The 13,241-nt window shown below is 44.1% G+C and overlaps 1 protein-coding gene across 2 annotated transcripts in view; it reads right to left on the bottom strand.

The window, feature by feature from the left end:
* LOC143295254 (3',5'-cyclic-AMP phosphodiesterase 4C-like) overlaps positions 1-13,241 on the bottom strand; it is a 632,856-nt gene that overhangs the window by 450,981 nt on the left and 168,634 nt on the right. The window contains exon 1 of one of the 2 annotated variants that reach the window (XM_076606835.1): positions 6,228-6,732. The exons of the other annotated variant lie outside the window; for it this stretch is intronic. Coding sequence (XP_076462950.1) covers positions 6,228-6,316 — 89 coding nt within the window. The 5' untranslated portion in view covers positions 6,317-6,732. Of the gene's footprint in view, positions 1-6,227; positions 6,733-13,241 lie in introns of those variants that run through there. 2 annotated transcript variants of the gene reach the window in all.

Here is a 13,241-nt window from a genome sequence, read left to right as displayed (position 1 = left end):
TTCTTATTTTCCCTTCCCAAACAGAAGCGACAGTTTGATCACCCTGAGATATACTGAATCCACCTCACGACGTCTCCAGTTACATACAAATCAGGGTACATATGACAAGATTCACCCACAAGGTGAAAGGCATTCCAGTCAGCGAGAAGGAAAGTTTCAAGTTTTTTTGCCGATCATGTCAAAAACCCACGTTTAATACTTTTGTAACAAAAGTTTCGCCCAAGAAAGATGTTGTTTTTATTTTTATTTTATGTTCTTTTTCTCATGCTTGGAAACTTTTCTTTCTTTTTTTTTTCTTTTTTTTCTTTTTTTTTTTTTTTTTTGGGGGGGGGGGTCAATTATTTGTGACAGAGAAGCGTACAATGCGTTTGTCTGTCTGTCTGCATGCCCGTGTGTCTGTTTGTGAACCACTTCCACAGAAGCTTGAGCAATGAATACTTGCATGTACTTTGATTATCTTTACTGGGTTTGTTTTGTGTGTGTGTGTGTGTGTGTGTGTGTGTGTGTGTGTGTGTGTTTTAAAGAAGGCTTTATCTTCATTGCCTGTATGATTTATGTTTTACTCCACTGACAAATCATTACAAACTCTAAGACTGATTCCAACATTAAAAAATGTCTTTTCATTAGACATCAGACAGACTCTTGACCTAAGTCAGTGTAACAGAGTATTATGATTCCTGAATTAAAAGGAAGGACGAGGGACATGAAAATGTGTTTCGAGGAGGCGCGCGCGCGCGTGTGTGTGTGCGTTTGCTAAGAATAATGATAATGATACTGATGATGATAATAACAATAAGAAGAAGAAGAAGAGCCCCCCCCCCCCCCCCCCCTCCCCCCTAAAAAAACAACAACAAAAAACAAACAAACAAAACCAGAAGATGCGTGATCTTCTACCAACCCAAAGCTTGAGAGCCTACTCTAGGTTCGTGTAAAACATTAACATTAAAAAAAAAGATTTTATGGACTAGATAACAAAGAGAAGAAGAAGATAACAAACAACAACACCAACAACATCATATAACCTGAGCATTTCAGTGAGGTCTGTCAATCGACCGGTTCTCAAAACCATTACCGGATGTTTCGAAAAAGCTCGTGTGCTATCATATATAGAACGCGTGTTTTTAATTCCAATTCCTAAACCGATCCTATTCATATCTAGATCTCACCACCCCACCCTTTTGTATGCTCCCCCCCCCTCCCCACTCTCGCCCCCCCTCCTCCGCTCCCAGTTTTCTCCTCCCCCCCCCCACCCACCGCCCTCCGACCGGCCATTCTCCTTCCCTCTTTAACCCAGAGAAAAATAGCTGGCCTCTTTCAATATGCATGTATCGATCGTGTTTTCAATACTTGTGTCGGTTATACCTGGATCAAAAGCTGTTTCTTTTTTCGGTTTTTTTTTTTTTTCCTTTTTTTTTCTTTCTTTCTTTTTTTTCTTTTATCATAGGAGTTCTTTGTACGGTTGTCGTTTCGATGGAGGTGAATAGCCATTGTGTGACGACAATGGACCCCCCGCCCTACCCGCACCCCCCTAGCTTAGGGCAGTCATGTAATAAACAATGAAGTTGTGAGTCGTTGGGTTTTAGACTTGTTTCGACATTTGTATATAACATCAGAAACAACAACAACAACAACACAAACAATAACAAACACGAGAAGCAAGGCCTTCAAAGCTCGCTTGTGATCCACATTTTATCCAGTAAAGGAATCATGAGGGGGGGGAAAAGATGAAAATAGTTTTTAAACATGTTCTGTATTACATATCTTCAAGCTTGAAAAAAAGTGCAACTGGAGCGGGACTGAACCATATACTCTTAAGCTCGGAAACAAGAAGACTTACCTCAGGGTCAAAACGCATTTGACGACTTACATCCATAACTCATGTTTTAACTTATGTTTTGTTGTTGTTGTTGTGTTTGTTTTAGCGCAGTATATTTCTTACTGTATTCAATGTGGTAACACCATTTAAAATAACAATATTTGGACGTATCTGGTCTATTTCAGATTTTTTTTTTTAAGTCCAAAGTAAAGCAGACGTTGCCATCGCCTAAGGCACACCACAACACTTTGGCGTTTTTCTCCAGATCTGCACAGACTAGTATTCGCTACCAAAACTGACAGGTGCCGTCAATTCATTTTCTTAAAGTGTTCATTTAGTTGATTTAGTATAAACTTTAAACTATTCATAGGGAGTAAAGCACGTCAATGAAATACTTTGTATCATTCCAAGTGTTCTGTCCAGAATTTCTATTTCTTTTCTTGTAATTGCTAACAAGAACAACGATGTTAAGCCGTCTTCAAACTTAAATCCAAACACACGTCAATGGTGTGTTTTGTATCATTCCAAGTATTCTCTCCAGAATTTGTATTTCTTTTCTTGTAACTATGAATAAGAAAAACGATGTCAAGCCGTCTTCAAAACCAAACCCAAACAAACATTCAGAAAAATAATCGGGAGCCAGGAGATTTTCTGGATCCAGAGTCTCAATGACATGAACCGTTCATGACCCGGAAACACAGCTTAATCCGTAAGACTTAAATCCATAAGTTTCAGTTTCAGTTTCAGTAGCTCCAGGAGGCGTCACTGCGTTCGGACAAACCATATACGCTACACCACATCTGCCAAGCAGATGCCTGACCAGCAGCGTAACCCAACGCGCTTAGAAATCCATAAGTACATAAGAACTCACAGAAGTGTATACATACGGACACACAGACAAACAAACATTGGGTTATTACATGAAGTCACTTTGTTTATACAAGGGTGTCAAATATTCATGCTTTTCTTTGCTCTCTTTTTTTCTTCGCACAACCCATCAACACAAAAATGAGTATCATTATTGTCCAAACCAGGTAAAACCATCACTACCATCATTATCATAATGATGATGGATCATTAGCATGATCGCGATTACCGACGTCAAACAAGCGTTGTGATCTTCGAACAAAATAAAATGATGAAAAAAACCCCTCATCATTATCGTGATAATTTTTGACATCATCATAACTATCATCATTACTCAACAACTAAGTGCAAGGCTCTCCCTCTCTCTCTCTCTCTTTCTGTGTGTGTGTGTGTGTGTGTGTGTGTGTGTGTGTGTGTGTGTGTGTGTGTGTGTGTCTGTCTGTCTGTCTCTCTGTCTGTCTCTCTGTCTGTTGTTTTGCCTTTTCATTATCTACTTATCTGTCGAATGTGAACCAGTATTGAAAGGGGTTATGGCCTGTTGAATAAACTCATGTCAGTGTCAGTGTCAGAGCCAGTGCCAGCGTCACTCCTCTCTCTCTCTCTCTCTCTCTCTCTGTACTTATATATCTATATATATATATATATATATATATATATGAGAGAGAGAGAGAGAGAGCGCGCGCGCGCGCGTGTGTGTGTGTGTGTGTGTGTACCCTCCACGAACCCTCGAGCAAGTCCCCTGTCCGTTCCTTGCCTTGCCTTGAGTCCGTCTTTTGAAATTTCTAACACACAGTGTCAACATCCAGTCCGACTTTACAAGGGCCAAGCACGCAACTGACGTCCTTTCACGTTCCAAGGCACGCGATGCACGCAAGGCCTTTATTGGATCCGTTCACTTTTTTCTTCTTCTTCTTTTTTTTTTTTTTTGGTCATATTAGTCTTTCTTCTTTTTTTCCGCCGTCATAGTCAAGTCCCAGTATCAAGCAGGTCAAGGGGAGAGAATCTGGAATCTGTCCTCCCTGGCTGTTGACTTCAGCAGGATAGAAGAAGGGAGAACCACGTGCACTGGTCAAACATTGCCCACATGCATGCAGACCTTGTTGCCTTTGAAGTTGCCAGCCACACAATATGGGCCGTGGAATAATCTGACCTTCAAAGGCTAAACTTCTTCTTCTTTTTCTTCTTCCTTCTTCTTCTTCTTCTTCTTCTTCTTCTTCTCCTCCTTCTCCTCCTTCTCCTCCTCCTTCTTCTTCTTCTTCTTCTTCATTCTTTCTTCTTCTTCTCGGATTGAATCTTGTTTGTCGTTTTCGACCGAGCTTCAGATGTGGCAGTTTGGAAACCGACCATGCAAGCCTTGGGTTTTTCTTTCTTTTTTTTTTCCTTTTGTTCTCAGTTCAGACCAGTCCTAGCTGTTGACTTCTAGATTTTAGCATGAGTCACAAAATAGCATGATTTGATATGATATTGACAGGAACTGTTTCCATGTGCAAGAGAGAGAAAGTCTTGTCCTCGCACGCACGCACGCATGCACGCGCGCACACACACACACACACACACACACACACACACACACGTATGAAATGTGTGTGTGTCAAAGATAGAGAGGTGGAGAGAGATAGATAGAGAGAGAGAGAGAGTGTGTGTGTGTGTGTGTATGTGTGGGTGTGTGAGACGTGTGCGGAATAACACATGCACACAGAGTTATTTATATTCACTGACACACGTGCATAACAGAGTGGGCGGAAAGAGAGAGGTTGAAAGAGAGGGAGGGAGAGAAAAAGGGGTGTCAAAGAAAGAAAGACAGAGAGATATAAAGGGAGACCGAGAGAGGCACAGTGAGAGGGCGGATGTAGAAAGATAGATAGATAGATAGATAGAGATAGTTATTAATACACAGACTGAGTGAGAGAGTGAGGGAAAAAGAAGGAGAGAGAGACACAAAGAGACAGACAAGCCACATGAGAGAGAGATAGAGAGATGGAGAGCTCAACAAAATCATAATAGATCTGTTCGTCCAGATATACTGTAATTAAAAAAACAACATCGAGTGCTTTAATTATCGTGGAAATATAACACCATGATTTCACCATTTTTTGCTTGTCTGTTGTTGGGGTTTTTTTTTGTTTTGTTTTTTTAGTTACATAAATGCAACCATGTCATATCTTGAACTACACCACGATAACTCTCTGACATCTTTCAATCTACGTACCCTCCCCTTCTCTTCGCTCTGCTGCCGATGATAGAACCCTCCGCGTCCCAAAATACAAAAGAGAAAACAGCGCGGTGGTCGTTCCCTTTTCAGCATCTGCTGTTCAAACATGGAACTCTTTTTGCCTTTACCACGTCCGTCACAGCCCCTCACTGCCTTCCTTTAAATCTGACTCTCAAGACTTTGCTCTTCCAGCAGCATTTCCTCTAGACCCTCTCTCAGTCATGAAAGTAGTTAGTTGATTGTGTTGGTGTGTTTGTAACGCTGTATTGTGTGTGTGTGTCGAATGCATGTATGTATGTATGTATTGTACGTACGCGTTTGTATGCGCATATTATATATATATACATATATATACATATATATATATATATATATATATATATATATATATATATATATATATTGTGTTTCGTGTGTGTGTGTGTGTGGATTGTAAAGCGCTTTGTGCAATGAGGAAAGCGCTGATAAATGTCCAGTTATTACTACAACTACTACTACTACTACTACTACTATTATCATTATTATTATTATTATCCAACATTCATTGGTTTTAAAGTTAAAATTACACGAACCATGACTATACTATCGGGCCTACTGTTGTGATCGTGGGCATAATTATTATCTTGCTTCGAGTCACCGCGCGATATGTATGTGGTACTCAAAGACAAGAATCTTCTTCACTATACTCGGGAGGGAAACCAGTATTCGAGCTTTCAAACCACAAACAATAACACCCTGTGTCATACAAACACAAAGGCCACACAAAGTTGCTATACTACTACTACTACTACTACTACTACTACTACTGCTGCTGCTGCTGCTGCTGCTGCTACTACTACTACTACTACTGATAATAATAATAATAGTGATACTATTGCTGCTGCTGCTACTACTACTACTTCGACTTCTACTACCACACCTACTAACAACAGAAACAAAATAATACGAGAAATGATAATTATAGCTTTCCAAACGGCACTCGACTGAGTGGAAAGAAGAAAGACAGACGTACCCGCGTATGTCTTCACAACCACTCATGACTAAAACGAGAGAGAGAGAGAGAGGCAGACAGACAGGCGGACAGAGAGAGACAGAAGACAAGATGGTGACAAGTACAGGAGACAGAGCCATGCCAGACAGATTCAGAGAGAAACAGAGACAGTGACAGAGTCGGAGAGGCTTTTTTTTAATAATGATAATATAGATATCCACGCTTTTCTTATTTAATTTTGAAGTTTGTTGATATTTCTAAAAAAAAAATAAATAAATAAAAGAAAATGAAAGTAATATTTGTTCAAAGATGCGGTCAAAAGACGGAAGTCAGCCCCTTACCGTACGTTGGCCAAAGTATGGCGGCGGTTCCGGCTCCGGAGGGCGAACTGCGCCATGGGCAGATCACCGATGTCCTCCTCTTCCTGCATGGTGGAAGGAAACCGGAAGGGGCTTGCTTGCGTCGCTGCTCACTACTCCAAAGTGCTCACCGCCACCTCCACCGCCCGCCGGAAGCACACACACACACACGCTGCACTCCTCAAACAAACACTCACTTCCTGTTCACTGCTCACCAACAGAGCAGGAAGCGAGTCAAAACGAAACGTCGCACGCAGACACAGACACGATTCGCTGGGAGTTGTGCCAGTAACGAGACCGTGTGGGTGAGTGAAAGGCAAAAACCAAAATAGCTGGTGATCCCCGTCGCTCCGTTTCGTCGCCCGGTCCTATAAATCACTCCAAAAGCTTAGCAGTCTTCATCTTAACTAGGTGTCGTTTGTTTCTGGTGCTTTGGAATAACAGGGGAATGGGTGTTGGATTCTGTAACTGTCTTCTCTCTCCCAACGACGAGCGTGGCTTGTGCAATAATAATAATAATAATAATAATAATAATAATAATGATAATAGTAAGTTACCAGTCAGCCAGTCACTCGACACCAATGCCTGGAGAGAAAAACTTTGGGTTTTAAAGAAGAAGAGTTGTTTCCCAGAAACCTCGCAGTTAAAACTGCCGCGAAGCGTCGACTTTGTCCTTTCACTTAAAGAGTATGAGATCACTGACAGCGAATGTTCGTGTATGTGTACCTGTGTGACGTTGAACTGAGCAATGTGTACATGTAACAGAAGATGTTGAAATGATTTATAGTCTGGAAAGTTTTCTTTCTTTCTCTCTTCGTAAAATTCGATGAGGGGGTGCTTCTTAAGAAGTGTTCAAAGATGGACCCATCCACATAGATAGTATACGACACAATACACAGACACCAGGTATTGATTCAGCAGACAACAGGTATTGATTCAGAAAAGTAAGCTGCTTGGAGGCAGGGGGCTGGGGTCGGGAGGTTGGGGGATGGGGGGGGATACATCAGCAACTGCCCTAAAAGGGGTGAATAACACTTTGTTTGAAAATGCTTTGTGTTAGAAATATTCTTGGTCTTGGGAATTTTTTGTTCGTGTTGTAGGGGTTTGTTCCAGAAGCCGTGTTGCGCGATTGTTTATTGATGTTTGTGTATTGAACACAGACTAACCATCACAACAAAAACGCGATTGTTTATTGATCTCTGTGTATTGAACACAGACTTTCCATCACAACAGTTACTTTACAGCTCCTGTTTACGATGCGTTACACACGAGACACACACAATAATTGAAGGAATGGGTTGTATACACAATAGCAACTCAACCCTGAATCACTAAAGATCGTAGTCACGTTTTTCTTCTTTTCTGGTCGGATCCATCTGCAGATGCGTTCTATTGATAAATCGGGCTCTGTTATTCCCTATCTTGTGGACACAGACACGATAATTAATAACTGTATTGTATTTTCTCGACATTTGTGCCATACAACTCCAGTCAAAGAACTCCCTGGTGTCCGAAATGATTTTCTGGACCTACAGTCCGGTATATCTACAAACATCAGTGAACATTTTCACATCGATGACCCGAAACTTGTGACAGTTCCACCTACAAAGATTCAAAGGCTCAAAACTCATTTAATCTGAGAAACCCGATTTGGGTACATGGAAACACAACAAAGAAAAAAAAACAGGTCCACATCCTCGAGACGTGCAATCGCACGATGAGGAAGAGAAAGGAGAGGGAAAAAAAGAGGGTGGGGGTGGGGTGGGGGGGGGGGGGGGTGAAGAAGAGAGAGAGAGAGAGAAAAAAAAAAGAACTGTTCAAAAATGGGGTATGCTCCAAAAATAAGTGGAGTCACAATTAAACTAATGATACTCTGTCGACCAACCAGCAAACGACAGAGTGAGTGAGTTTGTCGGGAGATTTCTCACGTTCCTTTTGGCTGCGGTGAGAGTGACAACGAGAACAAGAGACTTGAGGCGGGAAGGAATTCTCCACACACGGCAGAGGGACTGTCTCCCGGAGAGGTCTTCAAACGGAGACGTCCACCTGTGAAGTGCGGGAGGGTGGTGGTGGTCCACTGCGGTGCCTAGCTCGGTGATCGATACCCGTCAACGCCACAGGGTACATTCTAAACCCAGAACACTTGTCTTCAGCGAGGTTGGGTTGGTGGCCACACGGCAATCGATAGGGTCACCCGCTGACTGTCGGAGTTCTAAACCTGCGGAAATCACCCCTACGGCAACCCACAGAAATTGTTTAACTCTTTCCATACGAACGGCGAAAGAGACAACGTTAACAGCGTTTCACCCCAATTACCATCATCAAAATATTGCAAGCGGAAGGCTCTTATACTGAAGACGTGAATGTTGATAAAGAATACCACAATTCTGACGACGGAAGCTAAATGTTGGGTCATTCAGACACCCACTGGACATCCGAGGGGTCTGTGTAGAGGAGAAGAGAGGACTGGCCGTACTGAGTGAGTTAAGAGTCAGTTTGACACAGCTCTAACTAAGAAACAACATTTAAAAGAAATGATGGCGTTTGATCGTATCAGCGTGCGTGCTCCACGTGCACACACACACACACACACACACACACACACACACACACGCACGCACGCACGCACACACACACACACACACACATACGGGCGGGTTTGCGCATTACGCCACTACTTTCCACCGGCTGTTCCGGTGTCTGCTATTATTGTCTCGACATGTGCGCATGATTGGCCGCACTGCAATGCGTGTCACAGGGGATCGATAGAGCTATCACAGCCTGATCTGCTGTCAACGTGTGGTCACAGGTGTCTCACAATGAAAAAAGAACCCACAAAAACCAACCGTTCCCGCAGCGATCACCAACTGCGTGCCGTTGCAGGTGCCTCAGTCCATTATATTGTAAGCATGCACACACATTCACTCCATGTTTGGCGCGTGAATACGCCGATATCTGAACAGTTTTATCTCATCTTCTTAACAGTTTTAACTCAATCATTTTCTTTTTTCGAACTCTGGTACACACTGTACCGTTATTCCCAACTTTCAAACCCTTGCATTTGTTTACCGAACTGGAGAGTTCAAATCTACAGCTTGTAGCAATAAGCACGTGTTTGAATGATTCGTCCAAAATGTCAAATCGTAATCCGTATGGTCAAAATAGTTCATGGCAGTAAAACCATGTTGAAACAATGAAGATCAGTTCAGTATCAGACCCTACAATAAAACGACAACTACGTTGTTCAGCAAGTGTTAGGGGAAAGAAACAAAACAAAAACACGACATTCCAAGCTTTCACAACAGTATTTCAAGAAATAAAAAGCAACTGAAATCAAACGCATTCAATAAAATACCCAAACAGCAGCATCAAAAGACCAGCTTCTGATGCAGATATAAATCACCAACACAATAACTCCAAGAATTCAAGCAATGACGAGACCTATTCTCTCTGTTCAACAAAGTTATTTCCACTCCTGGTTGTCAGGGGTACCAACAAACACACTAACCCAACGCTCAAATAGATGTGTAACAGCTATCGCCAATCGCTTACAAACAAACAACCCTTCTCAACGCTTTAATTAAACTCTACAGATAGATCTACCTGTTCAATCAACAACAAATCCAAACGTTCTACCCAGCCATCTGCACACACATTAACTTCCGTCACATCCACAGACCAAAGACCCCCTCTCCACCCCCCTCTCCCCCCACCCCCCGGCCTATCCCCCTCCCCACCAACCTGCCTACATTTCCACCACCACCACCACCACCACTAGCTGACCTAACAACAACTGACTGCAACAGCTATACAACGACGACGACGACCACCACTACCACTACCTCCACAACAACAACAACAACAACAGAAGCAGCCAAACCACGTGTGCTCCCTGCCGCCAGAGTTCAGGGGGAGCTCTATCCATCACCCATCTGAAGCCGAGCGGTAAGCCCTGCACGACGACTGAAAGAAGATGGGCAGAAGAAGTGTGCATGGAAGGGGTCACTAAACTAAACTAACCACCACCATCACCGCAACAACAACAACTGCAGCAGTTCCTCCCCGCTATATTGACACGATCGAACTGGGTATATATCCATCAGCACCACACCACGGGCCACCTCAGCTCAGCACAGCACAGCACAGCACAGCACAGCACACCAAGGGCGGACCCACGCTGGCGGACTCGACCGTCAGTCGCCGACACCAACACCAACGCCGCCGCTTTTGCCGCGGCCGTCCATTTTTCCGTCCTGTCCCGCCACGTCAGGTGGCCTGGCTGGGCTTCACCCCCCACACCCCCTGCCCCCCGCTCCCCACACTCTCCCCCTCCCCCCTCCGTCCCTCCGCCCGCGCCCCCACACCACCATCCTAGAGGATGTGGCTCTCCTCTTCTTCTTCCTCCTCCTCCTCCTCCTCCTCCACAGAGTGCCCATCCCACTCCTCCTCCCCCACCCCCCACCCCACCCTCTCAACACTCCCTCCCCACTGTTCCATGCCAAACCAGTGTTGCGAGATGAAGCGTCAGGTTTAGTAAGGAGGCCCATCAACCCAGTCCCGTCTCTTCCTCTATAAAAGTTTTATAATGTGGAAAAGGAACACTTTCACTTAAAATGGCTACAATCACCAGTTCGTGTAACGAAACATTCAACAACAACAACAACAACCAAAAAAAAAAAAAAAAAAAAAAAAAAATCTCTTCTTATTTCTCTTCCTTCAAGTCTTCTCCCTTCCCCCCGCTCCGTATCCACTGCCCCCACCTCCCCCCACCCACCCATCCTCCATCTCAAACCAAATCAGATCGCACTGGGCTCGTCTTGTCAGTTTCTTATACGTCTCCTCCACCCTCCCACCCACCCCCACACATACACACACGCACGCACATCCCCTAGATCCCCACCCTCTCTCACCTGGTCCAGCCACAGTCGTTTCTTTCTTTCCGAAGCAAGGTAAGAAGTTTATTTGATTTCATGGAGGTGTGCGGGGGGTGGGGGTGGGCGTGGAGGGGGAAGGTGGGGGGGGGGGCATTGAAACATCACATACATGCATCCTTTTACAAACATCATGCAGACTAAGTGATGTCAGGAAAACACACACACATACACACACGCGCACATACACACACACTCACCACACACACACACACACACACACACACACTCACCACACACACACACACACACGCGCGCGCGCGCGCACATACACACACACACTCACCACACACACACACACACCACACCACACACACACACACATACACCACACACACACACACACACACACACACACACACACACACTCACTCACCACACACACACACACACACACACACACACACACACACACACACACACACTTGAGCAAACAAGCACAGACACATCAACAAGTCCGGTTTCTCCAGCAAACTGACAACATTATTCATCCCTGCTAACAGACAAAACAAAACAAAATAAAAAAAAAAATCTTCTTCTGCGTTCACTCGTATGCACACGAGTGGGCTTTTACGTGTATGACCGTTTTTACCCCGCCATGTAGGCAGCCATACTCCGTTTTCGGGGGTGTGAATGCTGGGTATGTACTTGTTTCCATAACCCACCGAACGCTGACATGGATCACAGGATCTTTAACGTGCGTATTTGATCTTCTGCTTGCATATACACACGAAGGGGGTTCAGGCACTAGCAGGTCTGCACATATGCTGACCTGGGAGATCGTAAAAATCTCCACCCTTTACCCACCAGGCGCCGTCACCGTGATTCGAACCCGGCACCCTCAGATTGACAGTCCAACGCTTTAACCACTCGGCTATTGCGCCCGTCAATAAAAAAAGAAAATCGAAAACAAACACTTCTAGAAGAGAAAAAGGATTATGAATATATACAATAACCTAAGACCCCCCCCCACCCCCCCCCACCCCCACACCCCCAACAAGTCCGGTTTCTCAAGCAAATTGACAAAATCATTTATCCCTGTTAACAGACAAAACAAATGTGTCAAAACAGCAACGAATCAAAACAAAAACACCACGTCTGGAAGAGATAAAGGATTATAAATATAAACAATACTCCCCCACGCCCCCCCCTCTCTCATATTCTTGTTTTATTTTTTATTTCATTTTTAGCTTCATCATCTGCTCTGCGTTGGTTGAAAAAAACGCTGATCGGAGGTAGCTCATCACTTTGTATGCTGTAAACGCTTATCTCCTCCCTGCCTGCCTACCTACCTACCTTCCTCCACCTTCCTCCCTCTACCCCTGCCTCCCGCACCTACCCCCAACCTCCCCATATCCCATCCTCCACACCCTCACCCCCTCCCCTCCCCCAACGTTGCACCCTCACCTCACCCCCACATTCCACCGCTAACAAACACCCCTACTTCCCAAAGCACTTCTCCTTTTCCTTTCTTCTCGTGTGATTGTTTGTGGGGTTTTTGTTGTTGTTGTTGTTGTTGTTGTTGTTGTGTGTGTGTGTGTGTGTGTGTGTGTGTGTGTGTGTGTGTGTGTGTGTGTGTGTGTGTGTGTGTGTGTATGTGTGAGTGTGTGTGTGTGTGTGTCTTTTGTTTGTTTGGTTGGTTGGTTGGTTGTTGTTGTTTTTTCCTCCTCTGTAGTATACTATTGATCTTAAAGCTTTCCTGAGTGGGTGGGTGGGATGAAAGAGACAGAGACAGTCAGAAGGACAGAGAGAGAGAGAGAGAGAGAGAGAGAGAGAGAGAGAGAGAGAAGGTCAGACTCAAAGCAGCTAATCAACACACGCACACACACACACACACACACACACACACACACACACACACACACACACACACACACACACACATCTGGAGAGATCCGAATCAAACAGCGATTAAAAAATTCTTTAAAAAAAGAAGAAGAAGAAGAAGAAAAATATATGGAAGTCACAGGACAACGAGAAACTGTGTAAATTTATTCGTGTGCGATGATGATGATCAGATATACGTGGGTGAATACAAATGAGTCTTTTTTCGCTGTCTATAAAG

This window comes from Babylonia areolata, chromosome 20 (genome assembly GCF_041734735.1).
Source record: "Babylonia areolata isolate BAREFJ2019XMU chromosome 20, ASM4173473v1, whole genome shotgun sequence".
Lineage (NCBI taxonomy): Eukaryota > Metazoa > Mollusca > Gastropoda > Neogastropoda > Buccinidae > Babylonia > Babylonia areolata.
This window is presented reverse-complemented; position numbering and strand designations above follow the sequence as displayed.